The sequence below is a fragment of the Condylostylus longicornis genome, unplaced genomic scaffold (genome assembly GCF_029603195.1).
Source record: "Condylostylus longicornis isolate FDR11 unplaced genomic scaffold, ASM2960319v2 ptg000016l, whole genome shotgun sequence".
In the NCBI taxonomy this organism is placed as follows: Eukaryota; Metazoa; Arthropoda; class Insecta; order Diptera; family Dolichopodidae; genus Condylostylus; species Condylostylus longicornis.
Genome location: NW_026577985.1, coordinates 5147208 through 5167270, shown reverse-complemented (window position 1 = coordinate 5167270; position 20063 = coordinate 5147208). Strand labels below are relative to the sequence as shown.

Sequence of the window (20063 nt, the reverse complement as noted above, 5' to 3'; positions counted from 1 at the left end):
TTACTTTCTTCTCACTTGGCGAGTAAAATAATGAGATATCTGATCAGGCTCTAAAAACCAGCGTTTGATTAAAAAGTTTTTATCAATTCATGCTTCACATTTTTGAAGCTACAACTTAGCGTAAAACCACAATTATCAAAAAATAATAGACAAATTTTGATTTCTTTAAGTATAGGTAAGATTAAATTTTTATAACTAACAGAACAACTAAAAGAAAACAAATAAAAGTTTCTCCTTTCTTTACTCTTGGAACTCTTTTTCGCACAACAACACCGTAAAAAATTGTTAATTCAACCTTAAGCTTGACCGCAGTTTTTATTTAGGAGAAAAGATTTGATTTTGTCATATTTTGATATATAAAATTTCCAAGGAAAATTAAAATACTTTTGGATTTTCTTACAATGTTACTACATATCTGACTTTATTATTTTTCCAAATATTTAAAATAAGCTTTTAGAGTTGTATGGGAGCTACTCGAACCTGTCAAGCAATTCAATTAAAACTTCATATCTGACCTGTAATTGATATATCTGACTTTATTATTTTTCCGAATATAAAAACTTTGCTTTTAAAGTTGTATGGCAGCCACCCGAACCCGTTGTCTGAATTAGTCCAATTACAATAGGGTTCGTCCTTGGCACAAAAGAAACAACTTGCGATCGGACGGACGGACATGTCTAAATCAACGCAGAATTTTACCCTGAGCAAAAATATATACATATATATGTCCATATCGCGGTTGACTCCTCCATGTAGTTACAAACTCCATATACCGTGCATTTCACGAAGTGCAGGGTATAATAAAATTGATTTTCAAAAGTGCCAAGTGTTTCAGAGAAAAAAATTCAGTAAATATCAAATTTTTGAGTAACGAAAATATTAAATTTATTAATAACTCTAACTAGCCATTCATTTATTTTTTTAAATTCTTTGACTGAAACAAAGTCATATGGGCTCTATTTAATAAAAAAATAACTAGAAATAAAGTCGATACAATAAACCTGAAGTAGAATCGCAGAGCAGCTTTTGCGAAATGTGGAAATAAAAATGAATTTGAGCTTCGACAATGTTTTCACAAAAATTGTTTCCTTCTTCTGTAATATTTCAGACTTATTTACCAATTTATAACTTATAATTTTTTTTTTAATTACCAAATAAATGTTCATAAGAATTTTCTTATAATGAGGTGTTTATTAAGCGGTTACTAATGAATGTACATATATTGCCATTATAAAATTACAAAATATATTTTTTCATATTAGTAAGAATTGTATAACATTGTATAATAAGACATATTCATACATATTACATATAAATTTAAAATATATTAATAAATTATATCAAAATTAGAATAAAAAAATCCCGAATTACCATAAATAGAATGGCAGCTGAAATAATGTTGGATTGCTGCGTTGGCCCGGTTAAAATATCGGCGCATGATTATGATGCAGATTGTTTTAAATATACTCAAAAAAATAGTGTTTCGACTAGTATTGTCATTGGCTTTGCTTGTATGATTAGATTTAACAATAATTTAGTTTATTTCTATTGTAAAATAGTAGGTTAAATTTTTAAGTTTTGTAGATTTTATTAAAAATTTCATTAAACAAACTAATTTTCCTATGAAGTTCGTTACTTTTATTCAAACTGTGCACTCCTTTGGTATCTTTTGCCTATGTATTTACACTGGAGAGTGATTAGATTTAACCACGTAAATGCTCTTTTGTTATCTCAAAAAATTTATTCAACTTCAAATAATTTGGAAGTTTTTGGAACGTTTGCATATTTTGAAGTATTCCAAGGAATACATTAATAAAGCTTGAGGATGTTAATAAATTTTAGCTAACGATTTTTAATAAACCCATTTCGTTCAAAATTTCTGCGCCTACCTTATGTATATACGTTAGAACTAGCAAAAAAGAAAAGTATTCTCTTTTTGCTATAAAAAAACATAAAATTAAAATCTAATTTTTTAGTTATTAATTTTAAAAAAATTTTATAACTATACACAATATGTACGTATGAACGTTTACATTGGTAACGCAAGACAATAAAAATCTGTTCATTGTTGCATTATGGAAACATTTATTTTTTGTAAATTTCTTTGAGAAAAGTCTAAAGGAAACAAAATATATTTTTACAAAGTATGTTTTTGTAATTCATTAATAATCCAATTACGTTTATATACAATATCTGTATAAACGCCAGGCCGATTCGGTCTTGCACAACCTACGCCAAGTGAGATAATTCCAATTAGTTCACCATTTTCAATTAGAGGACCACCGGAATCCATATTACATGCATCTTTACCACCTATCAATTTAAGAATTTTTGTAATATTGTAAGTATATAATATAAGTTTATAACAATTTTGTGAATAATATTGGAATTTACCACTAAGATAGCCAGCACAAATAACACCTTTTTCCAAATTAGATGTATAATATATGTTTTGACATTGTTTTAAATCAATTAACGGTATATCGACTATATTAAAAATTTGTGAAGGACTTATTCCCCTTTCATTTTTTAAACCCCAACCCATTACAGAACCATAGGTACCAGATGGTCTGAGCTGCGTTGCTAACGATATGGGACTAATATATTTGCTAAAAGGTAATATTGATGATAAGATCAGAATTGCGATATCATTTTCATATGTTAAACTATCAAAATGATAATGTTGAATAATTTTTTCAACATTCACTAAAATGCCATCTCGTGCCCAATAAGAACTTCCGGCGCGAACCTTGAAAGTTTGAATAATTTTCTTGCTGTAGTTTGTACAATGAGCTGCCGTTAAGACTGCATTCTACAATTAAAATATATAATATACATATGTAAGTGTATATGTATATATATGAAGTGTATCGTGTTATCAATATGAATTAGGTTTTAAACAAATATCCTTTAAATATAGTCTTACCTGAGTAATAATACTGCCACCACATAAATGAAGTCTGATTACAGTTCTAGGAACCTGAACAGAAATGGAAACTAAAAAAGGAAAATCTTCAATTTTGCCTGGAGCACCACCAACCACTCTTTTAATCCGTTTTTGGTTAAAGGAATCTAAAATATATGCAAAATACAATTTAAATAATTTGAATTAAAATCTTTTTTACTCTGGGTCTAGATATCTTAAATAGATAAATTGAGTTATGAAATTATTTTTTGAATTTAAATTAAATCCCTCATTAGCTTTTCTCTCAAAATATTTTCGTATCTAAAATCTAACAATACTCCTTATGTTTTTTTTCAGCTCTTGTAAGAAATCGAGTTTCCCTTAAGAGGGAATCTTTTAAAAGAAATTTCAGCTTATAAGAAACAAAATGAATAACAAAGAGAAATTTCTTTTATGCGGGTTATTCTTTACAACTAGACCTTATGTTTGTACGCATGTATGTTATATTTTTTTTTCCTTATTCACTCCTAGAAGGAGCATAGGGTTAGTGCATGATATCATGCACTAGTTTCATAGCGTCAGTTAACTAGGTAGGTGACTAGCCTGACGTAGTTTTTATTTATATTACAATTACTTGAGGTTATTAATATTTACTGTTAATTTTTCTTAGTTTTTTTAACGTCGAATATTATGAATATTTGAAAATTACTTGTATAATATTTATTTGTATTGTATATTAAGTTATATAGGTGTTACCAATTCATTTTAAATTATTTTGAATAAACTAAAATCAGAATTCGATACAAACTAAAGATTTTATTACAACTTAATTTTTGAAGTATCAAGGATTGATTTTCAATTTATTTTCATATAAAATCATTGTCAAATACTCTTCAAATTGACGTTTTTTCAAAAAAAATATAAAATTAACTTTTGATACTCTGTTGATAATGTTGATTTAAATACAAAATTACAAAAATTTTTATTTGATAAATTTTGATATCCAATGTAGAAAAATCGTTATACTTTGAAAAAAAAAACCTTAAATACTATCACACGATTCTACATTAATTTTACGCTATACCGTGTATAACAGTTTTCACAACACATACAAATAAACACAAAAAGTGCTATAAACAGAATATCAGCATCAATAGGTATAATAACTTATTGGAAAAAAAAATTATCACCAAATACAAAAAATAAAAATTATAATATAACAAATTACCATTATCAATATTATATGGCAACGCTACATTTGCTATTATGATTACTTTAAATACGATTGTAATAACTAAAAATTTTAACATTTTATTAAATTATTCCGTTATGTTAACAACAACAACTAATTATTTTTTGCTAAATAACATTTCTTATATATTTTTGAAAGAAATTTCAATATATTTTGTGTAATTTTACTATCATTTTTATGGTACGTAGAAAATATTATAATTTCGAACATCTGTTCAAATTTGCCAAATATGATCTGGTTCCTCTGGATAAGTACACACAATATAGTATTTTATTATTAAGATTTTTTTTTATTTTGCTGTTAATTAGAAAGCACACGTTCAAAAACAAATTTGTGACGCAAAAATCTTTAATATGTAATTAATGTATACATAAATTAAAAAATAAATTTATAAAATATTGTGCAAAAAAAATATTCTATGAAAATCCAAAATAATATTGGCAGTATAACTCTCTGTTTAAGTATATCTGTAGGCAAACAAGCAAAATACATACACACGTTATTTTATTTGAAAATGTGTTTTTGAAAGTTTAAGAAACAAATTTAATCTTTATTTGCATAAAATTTATGCGAATTTTGATCAAATTGAAAAATGTATCCATTTTTCTTAAACAAGCCGTGTAAACATCTTAATATTGTTCTCCTGTTTTTCATTACTACAATAAAAGTTTATTAATAATTATATTCCTTTTTCTCCTTTTCTCTGAACTTTATTTAATTTTAATGAAGTTCTCAAAATTTAATATTTAAATTTGGTTTGTTTATGACAGTAACAATTTAATATATTTTAATCGTTAATATATAAGTTATAAAACTAATACATACTTACAATATCATTTTTAGAAGGTCAGTTCTTCATAAAATCTAAATTTTTAAATTTAATTGAAGATCAAGAAAATTAATCAAGAAAATGAATTTTATTATTTTAAATATAAGCTTTAAATATTTTTATAAAACACAGACATTTCTTATTTTTATTTTATAATATTTTTTTAATATTTAAACAGATGACTCTAGGTATTATACACACATATATGCAGTCTCTATATTATAATATAATGACTTTGTTTCATATAACTTTCTCGAGCAGTAACAAAGAAAATTTTAAGCCTAACTCTAACAACAGGGAACGGTTTTGAAATTTTTTGGCAAATTTACTTAGATATTTCAATCTTAAAGTTATTTTATAAACATATGAAGGTATGTATGTACCTATCCCATTAGTTATTCATATAGCACTGATATTATGTATGCTACATGCACATAGTGTATAGAATGCATACTATATACTGAATATATACATAGTAGAAGAGTCCATATTCGAACTTAAAAGAACTCCAATCGGGAAAGTAAATACAGTACATATACATAAATAATTTTTGTTTTTTTATGTTTGTTTAAATTCATATTTCAATTTAAAATCGTTTATTTTTAATAAAGTTAACTACTAATTAGAATTTAGTTCAAAAGTAAATGTATACACATTGAGCTTAAAATGTCACCGGTTAAAGTAACATTTTTATTTTCTATTATTTTTATAATTTTTACATGCTATCACAGTACCGTTAGTAAACCTTATGAAGAAGATAGAATTGTTGGCGGAAATTTTACTAATATTAAATTAATTCCTTATATTGTTTCCGTGACAATGACAGACGAACTAATTCATAATTGTGGCGGTTCTATAATTGATTCTGTAAGTAAGTTATTAAAATTTCAATTGTATTTCATCTATTAATCTAATCTTATCTCTTAGAACATTATACTGACAGCAGCTCATTGTACCCAATTTGAAGAACAACATCTTAAAACAATGAAAATTCGTGCTGGTAGTAAATATTCTGACAAGGATGGTGAGATAATATCAGTATCACAGATTATCGATCACGAATCATATGACAGTGTTTCTAAGGATTTTGATGTTTCAATATTAATATTATCGGAAAACTTAGTTTATACAGATAGTATACAGCCAATTAAATTAGCAGATGAACGTTATAAATCTGGAACAATAGCTAGAGTAAGTGGTTGGGGTTATGAATCACTTTTTGCTGATGATATTTCTACAGAATTAAAAACAGCTTTTGTACCAATAACTAATTGGAAAAAATGTAAGAAAAATTACGAACTGCTAACAGAAAATCAACTTTGTGCTGGAAAAACAAACGGTAAAACCTTTCTTTTCATTTGCAAATATTTTGCTACTATAGCTCTAAGTAACCGAAAATAATATATTTCATTTTTAAAAGGTGATGACGCTTGTACTGCAGATTCCGGTGGACCGTTGGTTGTAGATGATAAATTAATTGGAATAGTATCTTACGGGAATGGATGTGGTATAGGTGGTGTCTATACTGATATAGTTTCCCTTAAAGATTGGATTGAAACTAAAATAAATTCAATTAAAAACAAAATCTCTAAATAAAGTGTGAAATTTTAATGTTGTCATAGTTAAAATATAAACATCATGGAATGTTGTCTTTAATTTAAAAAATTAATATTTCTTATACTAAACTTTATTTCATTCCTACTTCTACCTAAGGCTAAGGAAACTACCAAAACGACAGTTATGTAAAACGTTATTGATTTGGGTGATCACAAAACAACACTGGCTAAGCTTAGTTTGATTCATATACGTATATATATTGATTGAAGAGTGTAAATTATATACATGCCACAGTTTAAAGGAAAATCGAAAATGGGTAAAGATGTTGCCCAGATATGCGTGCTTAAACTCAATTGTCTTCGAGGTTCCTACACGATAAATTCCTACGATTGCTCAAAAATATCAAATTTTTTGCTTATAACTTCCGTAGAATCTTTAAACAAAAAGTTTAAAATCAACAGAAAATTCTATTTTGTATTTTATGTACTTTCTTTTTTAGTTTTTTTACCTTTTTAGTGTTCCTTGTACAAATTTAATTTAACACATTAAACGTTGAAAAACCTTCTATGGTCCAGAAGATACAAAAATAAATATTTTTAGCCTTCAAAATTTTCAAGGCTTTAATAAAAAGTAAAAACTCAAACAGTAATTATTATAGTAAAAAATTCCTGTTTTTACACTTTCTTGTGGCAAATAAGGAACAAGGATTGTGGCAAATGCTAGGAACAAAATAGGCCCATCAGAAATTAACGGTCACTCAAACGTCACAACCTATCCTTTCATAAGTCTTGCCTATCCTTTCGGGGGCAGGTATTTAATGCCGTCCAGCTTATTTCGCTCACAGCCCCTTTACCAACAATTGAAAAAAGGTGAGTTTAAACTTTTTTTTAAAGGAAAAATTGAAAAATATTTTACAATACTTATTTATTTGATGAGATCTAAAAGTTAACCAATATAACATTTTCCTCTATCTCTTGTAGTTTTGCCAGTAAAACGTGTTAAATGTGTTCAAAGAACATGCGAAAACGAGTACATCTGTATATTATCTGTACTGAGCATTTTGTACATTTACCTGATGTCTGCAATATTTTTTTATGATTTAGATTTTGGGTAATAGCAAAACTATCAAATTTTAAGAACTTGCTTTAAGTTTTCGATACATTACTTATTATCCAGCAAATTAAAGGAAATATATATTTTCAAAATTCAAATATCTACAAACTCATTCAATAATATCAAAGTTATTGTTAAGAAACTCAAAATTGACGATTTTACGTACAAAACATGAATACACCTTGACTATTCATGTAGTACACTAATATACAGTAGTGAATAATGGTGATAACAATAGTTGATATGGATGTTTTACAAATTTCTGACGAAATATTTTTCGAAAGATTTTTAATGCAATTTTGAATGATTTTTAATGTTTTGAAAGATTTTTAAGACTTGCAAATGGTGAAGATGAAAACGAAGCAACAGTGAACTTGAGCAGCTGATACGGGGCGCAGATACAGTCAGATTTATTAAGTCACTAAGGTTAAGATGAGCTGGTCATTTGGCTAGGATGGGTGAAGAAAGGGCACAAGGTATAATTTTTAGAAATCGTTGTTATCTTATTCGGGCAAGAGGAAGACCCAGAACAAGATGGTTGGATGATGTTGAAAATTACGTACAAATTATGGGGGTTCCAAATTGGAGAACACCCGCTGAAGATGGATCAACATGGGGGGGGGGGCATTGTGACGAAGGTCAAGGCTTACCTAGGGTTGTAGCGCCGAATGATGATAACGATGACAAACTCATTCAGCGAATTTTAATACAAATCGGTTATAAACAAAATAAGCAACTCTGACTTCTTTAGTTGTAGGTAACACAATAAATGGCGTATCAATGACAAATAAAGGCTGAGTTTACATGTGCAATAAATAATAGTTAAAAAGTTGACAAACAAAATAAATTTTTGTGTTCGACATATTACAAGAGAAATTTTGGATTTTATTCCTCATTGGAATCATTATTTTTATATAATGAATATATGTACATACATATATACAAATAGAAAATATCACATTTTTGTTGAGCGTACCTCTGTACCAGTTTACAGCTGAGTACATCGCATTTGTAACAATAGTATCACATTTTCTATCCCTGGTTCTTAGGTACTTAAATTTGGAACGGTTCGATTTCTTAACCCTTCACTTTTCTTTATCTAAAAAGTCTAGTGAAAAAATTTTAAAACTCCAGAGATTATTTTAATTGAATTCATTTTTTTATACATTGATTTAAGTTGTTAGTTAAAATTTTTAAAAAGATTCGTAAAGATTTCGTAAAACCTCTAAAATCCCACGAACTGTTTTAACCTATTTCTAAACAAACTTTAGCATACTACATTCGATTCAATAAAATATTTAAAAAATGCTTAAATCATTATTTCAGTTCGTTGAATAAATATCGGTTGTTCATACATATATTTCAATATTGAGAATTACTAATTACTGCAGAGTACTTAAAATTAATATAGTAATGAAAACGCATTCGATTTCTGTAACCAGGAGTGCAGTTACTTATTAGGATATATGCTATTGAATAAACCTTTACTCTTTGGCATTACAGTATTCGTTTAAAGAGCTATTCTATTAATATACATGAGCTTAAAAACAAAAAAATCTGATGTGATCAGCACATAACCGACCGCATTGTCTATTGTCTAGTTAAATGAAAGTGTTACAGAATATTATAAAAATGTCTGTTAAATACTTCTTTCCAATTTTTAGGACATTAGTAAGCTTATAGTTAACATACTTAGAAAAATGTAAATTTGGCTCTTAGTAGAGTTTCGCTTTGTGCTACCCGAATTCCCTGAAATGCTCGCCAGTTAGTTTCGGCAACAACCAGAACTCAAATATCAAATTTCAAGAAATTCCATCAATTGGTTCTGTGGATATGGTGAAAAATGTAAAATCGGCACGCAAATCAGTTCTCGAGCCCTGATCTTTCCAAAAAAGTTATATGTTCATTGCTTTAATATGAGGAATTCATATATTAAATTTCAATGAAATCGGTTGATTATTTCTCTTTATATACACAAAAGTGTATGTTTGGCCCGTAGTAAACGTCTAGTTGCCGATGCCTGATCTTTCCAAAAAATTTACATGTTCATTGTTTTAATACGGGGAATTCATATATTAAATTTCAATGAAATCGGTTTATTATTTCTCTTTATATACACAAAAATGTATATTTGGCCCGTAGTAAACGCCCAGTTGCTGATGCCTGATTTCTTCCAAAAGTTAGGAATTTTTGCGTATGATCGAGCAAAGCTTATATATGAAATTTCAAGTAAATCGGTTGAATACTTTCTTCAAAATGGTGAAAAATGTAAAATCGACCCGCAAATCCGTTTTCGAGCCCTGATCTTTCCAAAAAATTTATATGTTCATTGTTTTGATACGAGGAGTTCATATATTAAATTTCAATGAAATCGGTTGATTATTTCTCTTTATATACACATAAATGTATATTTGGCCCGTAGTAAACGTCTAGTTGCCGAGGCCTGATATATACCAAAAGTTGATCGATCCGTGCCATGGTGGAACCAAACTTACATATAAAATTTCATCAAAATCGGTTCAGCCGAACTTGAGATACACGCGTGCACACACAGACCGACAGACGGACAGACCGACAGGTTGCTAAAAATAGTTTATTTACACTTCCCTACTATGGAGAAGTACGTTCCTACCGGAAACTCGATATGCAAAAATTTGTTGCCATCACATAACCTACCTATTGTTTACACAAAACGGTCGGTAAAAACAAATAACTTTACTATTATAGTTATATTTTTCTCACATATTGAATTTTCTTAAGAAGAAATCTTAATCCTTTTTCAAGTAGAATTTACAGATTCAGAGTAATTTTTGTTTACCAACCAAACATGAAATTCGATTCAATTTTTTTATTTTTTGTTGGTACATCAACTATATTTTGTTCACAGTTTTTTCTTTGTAATTTCAAAGTGAGGTGTCTTTAAAAGTTTTCCATTATTTGTTTGAATTTAAATGTAAATCTGAAAAAAATTTAGGTTTTTTTAACAAACTTTCAAAACAAAAAGATGTTTTTGCAAGAGATTGGTTTTTTGTGCCCATGGGGAAAGAAAATATATTTATACTTTTAATATGGCAATTCCGAAAACAAAATTTCGAGTCTCGACAAAAAATCCTAAAACAAATTTTATGGCAACTTTGTGAAGTTGGCTTGAATTGTCAAATTTTTAAAATGTCAAAAATTAATCTAAACGAAGTTAATAATATCTAAAGCAATGTTTGTGTGTGAATTTTTTAGTAAATATTTTTAAAATAATTCAATAAAAGAAATTTAGTTTTCTGCTTCAACAGATTATGAAAGATTCGGTAATAATAATAATGATGATTGCTGAAATCTTCACAGTTAAAGTCATTTTTTTGACTTAAATTAAGGTAAGTAAATCGCCATAATTCCACCCTAATTAGGTATTTTTTTTATTGGAACCAATAAGCATCAACTAATAACGTCAACTGATGGAAGTCGAAAGATTTCAACGCTTCATTTTATTTTCAAAATTATATTGAAATGATATAACCAAACTGAGCTGGTAAGTTTCAACAAAAGTTTTTTTTACTGATATTTTTAATGTTTATATTAACTAAATGCCAATTAAAATAATTTTTTTGATTTTAACTAGACAAAGTGCAGTCAAGCCCGACCGAAAGAACACAAGATACGAAGAGTATCTTAAATATTGAAATTTGAATTTAATTAAAATAGTTTAAAAAGAGATTAAATTTTAAAACTTAATATACAACAAACAAAAACAATTACAAACAATTCTAGCAAATTTGAGATTAAGAAACCTAATACAATATAATAACTTTTCAATTTACACAAGAAATAAATAGAATTTCGTTTTTGAACCTTAAATCTGAATGAACCTGTTTCTATGTTTGTTTTCTATTTTCAAGACAAACATAAATTTTCTCCAAAATAGTAATTGCAAATATTTATAGGACATGTAGATACCCACATAGATACAATTTGTTGTCTAATATGTGCAACACCATATACATGTATAACAAGAAGTAATGATTTTCTAGAATAAATACACTTTTGATTATATTGTATAACTACGAAAGATGGATAAAAAATCAAAAAGATGATACAATATTACTTTACAAATTAACTTCTAATTTTAATATGAGTAGATTCACCTTATGTTTTGAGTTATATTTCAACTAAATAGAACGTTATTCTTTATCTATTGAAATAGAAGTAATAAAATCGCTAAGGAAACCTTTTGATATCTTTTTAAAAAACTGGAACATCTTGTATATCTATATTTATAGATTCCATTATTAAAGAGGTATTAGTGTGTATAATCGCATTTTCTAATATATATTGATAGAGGTACGTAAGCAAATTTCTATATTTTGCTGAATAAAGTTAAAAATTTGATGTATTAAGCAGATTTTAGCCACAATTGGAAAATCAATTACTTTTTAAAAGTGAAAGTAGGATCAACTGATGAATTTAATTAACCAAGCGGACTATTTGAAATAAATTGTATTCCGGAATAGTGAGAGGAATTTCTTTTAAATAATATAATAGTTGGGAAATATTATGTAATTATTATTGAAGCTTACCAATAAAAGCTCCAAAAAAAGTTATTTTCTCAAAAAAGTTTTTAGATCTTGATTATTTGCTTTATAAATAATTTAAAAGCATACAAACACTTTTTTAATTATCTTATCATCTTCCATAAAGAAACTTGTCTATTGCTTTAATATCTTCTGTTTATTCTAAAGCTCTATTACTTCCATTCTATTGACTTATCACATTTTCTTCTCTTCATCTTTGTTATTGTACGAACAAAGAAAAAAAAAATTTGTAAATATTAAACCATAAAAAGTAAATAAAATATAAAAACAAAAATAATTATTAAACGTGATAACGTTAATCGTTATCAACTCCCTCTGATTTTGATAAGGAAAAAACAATTTTTTCCATTGTAAACTAAAATACATTTTAATTTTTATTCTTTTTTGGATAATCAGGTCTACAATGTTTCGAAATTAAGTTTTCTAAGTCAAATTGTTACTTTTAACATTTTTCAAATATTCGTTATTGTTCCAGAAGTCGATAACAACAAAAAAGGACGGTGATGAAAATCAAAATCTCGTTATATTGAAATTGGTGTTCTGAATTTTATTTTTTCGAAAAATTTAACCCATTCTCGTTTTTGAAATTTTCTGAAACAATTTGAATCTAATTTCTAGAACATAATTATATACTATAATAATTATTATAATTACAAAAATATTTATATACTTATTAAACTAATCTTATATAAATGTTGAGCAACATTTCGAAGTATTATTAAAATATATTTAATTTATAATTTATATAATAATATTTTTACACTATTCCAGTTCGCTTCTGTCAATATTTAAATTACCGATTGACCATCTTGCATGTGATATAGGATTTTGAATGTTGACGCAAAAGATTATTGCTGTAAAAAATAAAAAATCAAAAGAAAAGAATTAAATAATATGTATAAGTATTTAAACTCTATAGTTTTTAATATAATTGTTATCGAACACTATTTACAAATATATTAAATTAATTGTAAAATAAACAGAATAGAAATTCACGGCAGCGATATAAATACATAAAAAATCAATCTGGCTAAAATATTCAAACTCTAAAGGCATGTCTTAACATATAGAAGCAAAACACTTCTTAAGATAAATACATAACACGTTTTGCATTTTTTAATTAATAAAAGAAAACAATCCAAAAATTTCATTTAAATTAGTTAATTAAAATACATTTTATCAAAAATTTTGACCATTTTAAAATTTATTGTACAAAGTGACTAAAGATTGTTTTTGAAAATGTTTTCTCTGCTTAGTGTTTATGTAGAAATTTTAAATTTATCGCTTTAGTTTGCAGATGTATAAGTTTTAAATAGATTAAAAGAATTTAAAGGAATAGTTATTTTAACGTTCGAGTTTTTAACCTTTACAACCCTGAAAGTTAAACATAAAAACACAATTTCATTACTTCACAATTTAAGTCACCAAAAATAAAAATAATTTTCTGTTTTAATTTTTGTTAAATAAATAGAACTCTCATATTTCTTTTTTTTCGATTGCCTCGGGTAACGGAGTACAATTAACTTACTGATAAGTTTTTATTTTTTTTGCTTTTTTGATTTGTGTTTCTTTTTATGTCGTGAAATGATAAAGAATTCATGTTTCATTTTTCTTAACTAATGGAGAATTTTAAATATAGTTTTTGTAAAATTATTTTACAATACGGCATTATTTAAATTTTTAAAAATGTAAAACGTGAAAAGTAAAGGATGAAAAGAATTTTTTTTTCTTTTTATAAATATACAAAAGACTTCAATGCTTTACAAATAATATAATTTTATTATTATTCAAAAATTTATAAAAAGAAAAATAAAATACACATTTTCATTTTGAATAAATATAGGAATTACCATTTCCGCTTCTACAATAAATTCTAATACATTTAAAGTGTAGACGTTGCTACCAGTAATCATTTTGCGAGTGACATGTGTGTAAAGTTGAATAATATTCCAAAACAAAAATAAAAAAAAATGTATTTAAAATGCAATTGTGTCAAAGCTAAATACTTATAATGTGATATATTTTGTGTTTGTATAATTATTTTATTTTGTATAAGTAGGTACTTCGCTAACATAGTGTAAACATACTTAAATAAAAATGTACACATATTAACTTAATTTTTAAACTATTCCTGAAATATTACAGTATTACTAAAGTGTTAAAGTATTGAAGAGTTCCTAAAATAAGTTTAATTAATACTAATTAGGTTAAGTTTACACTCTCTCAATAAATGCTTATTTTGTAAGTATATTTTATATTTTTATAAATTTTAGATTAAAATCCGCTGGTAAACACTTATTTTTTTTCATTTATAGTTCTTTTTCAATTTATTTTTTCGTTTCGATTTTTATGTTCTCGGTTAGTTTATATATCTATGTATGTATAAAAATTTTATTTGTTTTATAAAAATTTTGAATTCATCTATTCTTCGTTTAATACTTTTGTGAACTTATACTATAAAAGATCTTTAAGTAAAATGTTGCTTTCAAGCCCTTTACTAGTCCTTCCAAAAACTGTTATCTCGTTTTTTTCTAAAATGTATACAAAATTTATTAAATTTGTTTCATTTAAAAAATCTGGAACATCCGATATTGACAACAGATACAAATTTGTGTCAATTTTGTAAGGGCGTCGGTTTTTTTTATTCGCAATAAAAACGTTTCATCGAAAACAATTTCCGAGAAACTTAATTCTCATCTCATTCTCCTCAATAGTATTCAGCATAACATTTCTTTAAATACACACAAAATTATTCTTAACATTCACTAGCAATTAAATAGAATCAGCTGATTAAGCGCAAAACTACTTATTAATATAAAAATATCAATTCAGTAATATTAATTCGTTTCAATATTGTGTTAAATTAACAAAATTCTCGTATTTATCCAAAGTATATTTTTTTCCTCTCTTTAGTAAATTTTGATTCATTTCAATAATTAATATTAACTTGCAAAGTCATAGATATTTTGCCAGTTTTTAATACTTTTGCAAAAATTTTTTGAAAAAGAGTTCTTATTAGTCTGACTCTGTCCGTCCGCCCGTCTAGAGCCTTGACATAGAAACCTATGCTCTTCACGAGAAACTAATTTTTTTAGAAGAAAATTTTCACATATTTCCCCTCCCACCCCTTTTAAAGTTATAACCCCACAAAATTTGCAAAATTTAAATTTTTGGCGCTTTATATTTCCGAAATTGCAAGCTTTTGCGAATTTCTATGAATGCAGAAAGCTAACGGTAAATGTTATAAGTTATAAATGTTGGCCATTAAAAAATATAATTATTTTTCTTTACTCACACAATTAATCCTTAAATTCGAGCATCATTTTAGCTCGAATTTTAACGTCTTAAATTTTATATGTAAATTTATTTCGACTATGACACGGATGATCAACTTTTGGAATATATTAGGCCTCGGCAACTGGACTTTTTAGCGGGCCTGTTTTGCTTTTTTGACCATTTTGAAGAAAATATTCTACAGATTTACGTGAAATTTTATATATGTATAAGCTTCATTCGACTACACTAACTTTTGGAAGAAATCAGATGTCAGCATCAAAATGTTTACTACAGGCCAAATATACTTTACATGGGTATATAACGAAAAATAATCAACCAATTTCATTCAAATTTAATATTTTAGTTCGGAGTGTTAAAACAATGAATCTATAAATTTTTTGGAAAGATCAGGGCTCGGAAACTGATATGAGGGCCATATTTACGGGACGGATTGATGGAATTTATTGAAATTGAGTATTTGAGCTCTGGTTGTTACCAGAACTTACTGACGAACCATTTGTGTAATTCGGGCAGCACAAAATGAAACTCTACTAAATAACAAACTGACATTTTTCTAGATATGTTAACTAAAAGCTTATTAGTGTTCATAAAATTGTAAAGAAGTTTTTAAAACGTATTTTCATTATTTTCTGGAATACTTTTACGAATCTAGACAATATACATTGCGGTCGGTTATGTGCTGACTACCAGTTTTTTTTTGTTTTATTTCAAAGATTAAATACCTAGCTCATCGGAAATGTGAGCAATTCTGAAAATATACTCGTTTATTAATGAAAGTAATTTTATTTTACTTTGTTTTTAAAAGCAGTATTTTCATTTGTTGAAGGGAAAAGTGCTACATTACAAACCATTGGTTTGATCCAACTTTATTAATATGTGCTTAAAACAAAATATGTTTCCTATTGTTTTCCTGCAATGTCTCTATTTATTTAATTTTAATGAAAAAATAAAAATTTCTAAAATTCTATACTTTAAAATACTCAAACTTAGCAATATTATTAAACAGCAACAATTTGTGTTATTGTTAATTTGATCTCTCCTACTATTCTATGTTTATGATATTGACATGAAAATTCTTATACAAATTTTAATCAAAAATGTTAAAAAAAAATTGGGTGAGGATCCAATCGAGCGTACGCTTCATTTCAATCGCAACTCATTTAGAAATACATATGTATGTATATAAACTACGAAATTGAAGAAAGAAAGCTTTCAATATGTTCTGGGGTTGACTAAATAAAATACATATTTTTTTTCTTGTTATTAATCAATGATTTGAACCCCAATTATGATTTGTGTTTCATTGCGGTTTTTTGTATTTTATTTTGTTTTTTTAAATTTGCTTATTGTCTTATTATTATTGCTCTTGTTTTATTGTCATAGCTGTTTTTTTAGGGAACTTTATTGAAAAAAAATTCACTACATTCCGTTTTATATTCTGTTCTCAATTCGATTGTATAGTTATATGTAGTTCATTTCTTTTCCTTAATTTTTTAACTCAGTTTTCATTGAAATCTTTTATTGTGTACACGCACGCTTCTATACTTAAAAAAAATAAATGAAAAATTTTATGTAAGTACATGTTTATATGCATACGTATTTATTGTTTTCATTTTAACGTAATATTTTATAATAATTGTTTGTAAAATTAAATAAAAGAAAATTATGATTCACAATTGTAAATTTATTATACATCATTGTATTGCATTTTGGATTAGGGAACTGCTTCAAATTAAACGAAAAATATGTAAATACATATGTAGATACATATTAGTTACTGAAGTAAAATTTTATCTCTAAGCGTCTACTAAAATTTCAAGTTGACGTTAAATCGGCATTTTGGTGAGACTCAATGAAATTTAATAAAATGTATTTTAATTATGTTTCTTATCATTGTTACTTTTTTTACAATATTAAAGATCACGACTTAATATTTGCAGAGAAATTTAAATACATAATTATCTTCAAAATTAAGCTATGTAAATATTTTTTTTAAATCAAAAGATCATATATGTAATCAAATATAATATATCTTTTATGTTTGTAAATTCCAATCGGATATACTACTGGTACACAATTTAGCTTATTTAAATGATTTCTTTTGTTGTAGAATGCAACTTATCCTGTGATTTCTGAGTTCACCCTGCAACGAAAATGTGCTTTGGTTCCATATTGCAAAAAATCCCTCATATTGTATAGTAAAAATCTTCCACATTGTCATATGTTTTAAATTGTGAAAAAATTTAATAACTGCAGCTAAAAAATTTTGGTTGCTTTTCAAAAACTATTTTACAAACCTCTGTTTTCAGAGTTCAGTGTATTTTCCTTTCGTATACAATTCAAAGATGGTAATATCAAAATTTTTTTAACAAAATTAATCAAAAGGATACTTTTCATGTCAGTATACCTGAAAAATAATCTTGAATTGCATATTGTTGTACACATCATTCAAATTCAATTTAATTATACCCGTACGAACGTATGCTCGAAGGGTATACTAAATTTGCCTTACCGTTTATAACGCTATGAAATGATGGTCTGAGATATTATGAGTAGTTTTAGCTTTTTCTGTTCGTCTGTCCGTCCATCCTGCCGTCGGCCAATGTGTTTGATAAAAATCGTTGAAATTGCTTGGCTTCTTCTGGTAGCTGCTATACAACTTCAAACGTTATTGGTCTATATCTTAGAAACTATAAAACCTGTGATACTTAAATTTCGCACAAACGATTATACCAGTAGGGCCAATATGTTATATAAATGTCGTTGAAATTACTCGGTTCTTTCTGATAGTAGCCATACAACTCCAAAAGTTATTTGGCATTATTTAAAAACAAAGTATATTATTTTTGTGAAAACAAGTGTATTATTAGGGCTGTTATGTGTGATAAAAATCATTGAAATTTCTTGACGCGTTGTGATAGCAGCCATACAACTTCTATAGTAGTTTGGCCATATCTTAGAAAATATTGAAAACACAGTACTGAAATTTTGCATAAATTAATATGCTAATACGGCAACTTAAAGTCATAGTCTGTCCCGTATTCAGCTAAGGCATACTTATTCGCACACAGAATAACAAATTCGTACTGGTAACTCTGTTTTTTCTCGTTTTTAAAAATTTTTAAATTTTCAAAAAATTATTTTTATTAAACAAATACAAGAGCTAAGATTAAATTTTATGGTACTGAAATTCTAATTCTTTCAAGTTTTGTTTTTTTTTGTCGTCTCCCCTTTATTTTTTTATTCCAAATTGACCACATGACCTATAAAAACAATAACTAAAAAAAACAAAAATCAATTGTTAATAAAATAAAAACTTAAATATATATGCGTTACGCGTGTATTCTGTTATTCTGTCAACAAATACAAAAATTAAATCGTTTTTAACACGTTCTGCAGGAAACATTATGGTTGGTACAGACAGGGATAACTACTGAAGTAATGAGAATGAAAGATACAGAAAGAATATTAACTTATATATGTATGTCGGAATAATAATTGAACAAAATTTCCAAAAAGTGAATAGAGAAGAATTTTGAAACATTGAAGGTCTTTTTAGTTTTTTTGATGCTCTTGTTCATTCTAAATTTCCTTATTTTTTTTTATTTAAACCAAAACTCATATTTTAAAATATGTACAAAAACTTTAAGAGCGCTAACTAAACTAAGTTTAATGCTTTGTGTCACAAACATGCATATAATTCATATATACATGTATGTATATGTTATGCACATACTACATAAAATATACTTGTATATATGAAATAAAATTTATTTTTCGTAACAATTTTTAACGAGTTTTTAACCTTAAAGACTTCTCTTCTCCTTTTTCTTTTCTTCAAAAAGCAAAAGTTTAACTAATTAACAGGTACATATTTTTATGTATAATTATTTTATTTACATATATTTATTAAACAAAACACTAATTCTTATTTCTTATTTCAGATTTCAACATTGAAAATAAAATCTAATTAAAATTATGTTTATTTATTTATAATTTAAGCACTTTTATTTTGTTTCACTATCTCCGCTTAATTCTTTTAATTTCTTCCTATGGTCTGAAGGGCTTAATAGTTCTACATTTTAAAATTAATTTAGAATTTTTCTTTTTTTTCTATCTTAAATTTCAAATTATTTGTTTCAGATTTAACAAATTTTTTTAATTAAAATTTTCTCATAATATAAATGTATTAAATTTTATTCAAAATATAAAAATTATCTCTGGTGGTGGTAAAAAGAAGCGAAAACTTTTACTAACATTAAATTCAAAAATTACAAAAAATGAAAAACAAAAACAAAAAATAAAAATAAGTAATAAAAAAACAGAAATTTTGAAGAATTTCTAATGTAGTGTACACAAAAAATAGAGTAGTGTATTTTATTCACTTTTATAAAATTACAATAAAGGTGTTGGTTAAAGCAACGTAAAAATTGTAAAAAAAACTTGCAAAAAATTACAAATTAGCGTTTATTTTCGGAGTTCTATTGCGAACTCGTTATTATTAAGGAGATAAGCAACCGTTTTTCA

General features: G+C 26.3%; 2 protein-coding genes across 2 annotated transcripts; one reads left to right on the top strand and one right to left on the bottom strand.

Annotated features, from left to right (window-relative positions):
* Window positions 1-2062: 2062 nt before the first annotated feature.
* Window positions 2063-4215, bottom strand: LOC129605974 (trypsin alpha-3-like). Its single transcript, XM_055516015.1, has 5 exons — window positions 4134-4215; window positions 2927-3072; window positions 2395-2812; window positions 2179-2313; window positions 2063-2115 (listed from the first exon to the last, which is right to left on the bottom strand). The coding sequence occupies exons 1-5, from the start codon at window positions 4213-4215 to the stop codon at window positions 2063-2065; spliced, it is 834 nt and encodes a 277-aa protein (XP_055371990.1).
* A 1437-nt stretch (window positions 4216-5652) lies between these two features.
* LOC129605973 (trypsin-1-like) lies at window positions 5653-7092 on the top strand. The gene is made up of 4 exons (XM_055516014.1): window positions 5653-5853; window positions 5914-6325; window positions 6407-6519; window positions 7060-7092. The coding sequence occupies exons 1-4, from the start codon at window positions 5653-5655 to the stop codon at window positions 7090-7092; spliced, it is 759 nt and encodes a 252-aa protein (XP_055371989.1).
* The last annotated feature ends 12971 nt before the right edge of the window (window positions 7093-20063 follow it).

Excerpts from the sequence above, each read along its gene's own strand:
- LOC129605974 (XM_055516015.1), bottom strand. The coding sequence starts at position 4,215 with ATGTTAAAATTTTTAGTTATTACAATCGTATTTAAAGTAATCATAATA. Across the intron at positions 2,813-2,926 it reads GTGGCAGTATTATTACTCAG|AATGCAGTCTTAACGGCAGC; the intron begins GTAAGACTATAT and ends TTTTAATTGTAG. Across the intron at positions 2,116-2,178 it reads TACAGATATTGTATATAAAC|ACTTTTCTCAAAGAAATTTA; the intron begins GTAATTGGATTA and ends TGTTTCCTTTAG.
- LOC129605973 (XM_055516014.1), top strand. The coding sequence starts at position 5,653 with ATGTCACCGGTTAAAGTAACATTTTTATTTTCTATTATTTTTATAATT. Across the intron at positions 6,326-6,406 it reads TTGTGCTGGAAAAACAAACG|GTGATGACGCTTGTACTGCA; the intron begins GTAAAACCTTTC and ends CATTTTTAAAAG. Across the intron at positions 6,520-7,059 it reads GTGGTGTCTATACTGATATA|TGTTCCTTGTACAAATTTAA; the intron begins GTTTCCCTTAAA and ends TTACCTTTTTAG.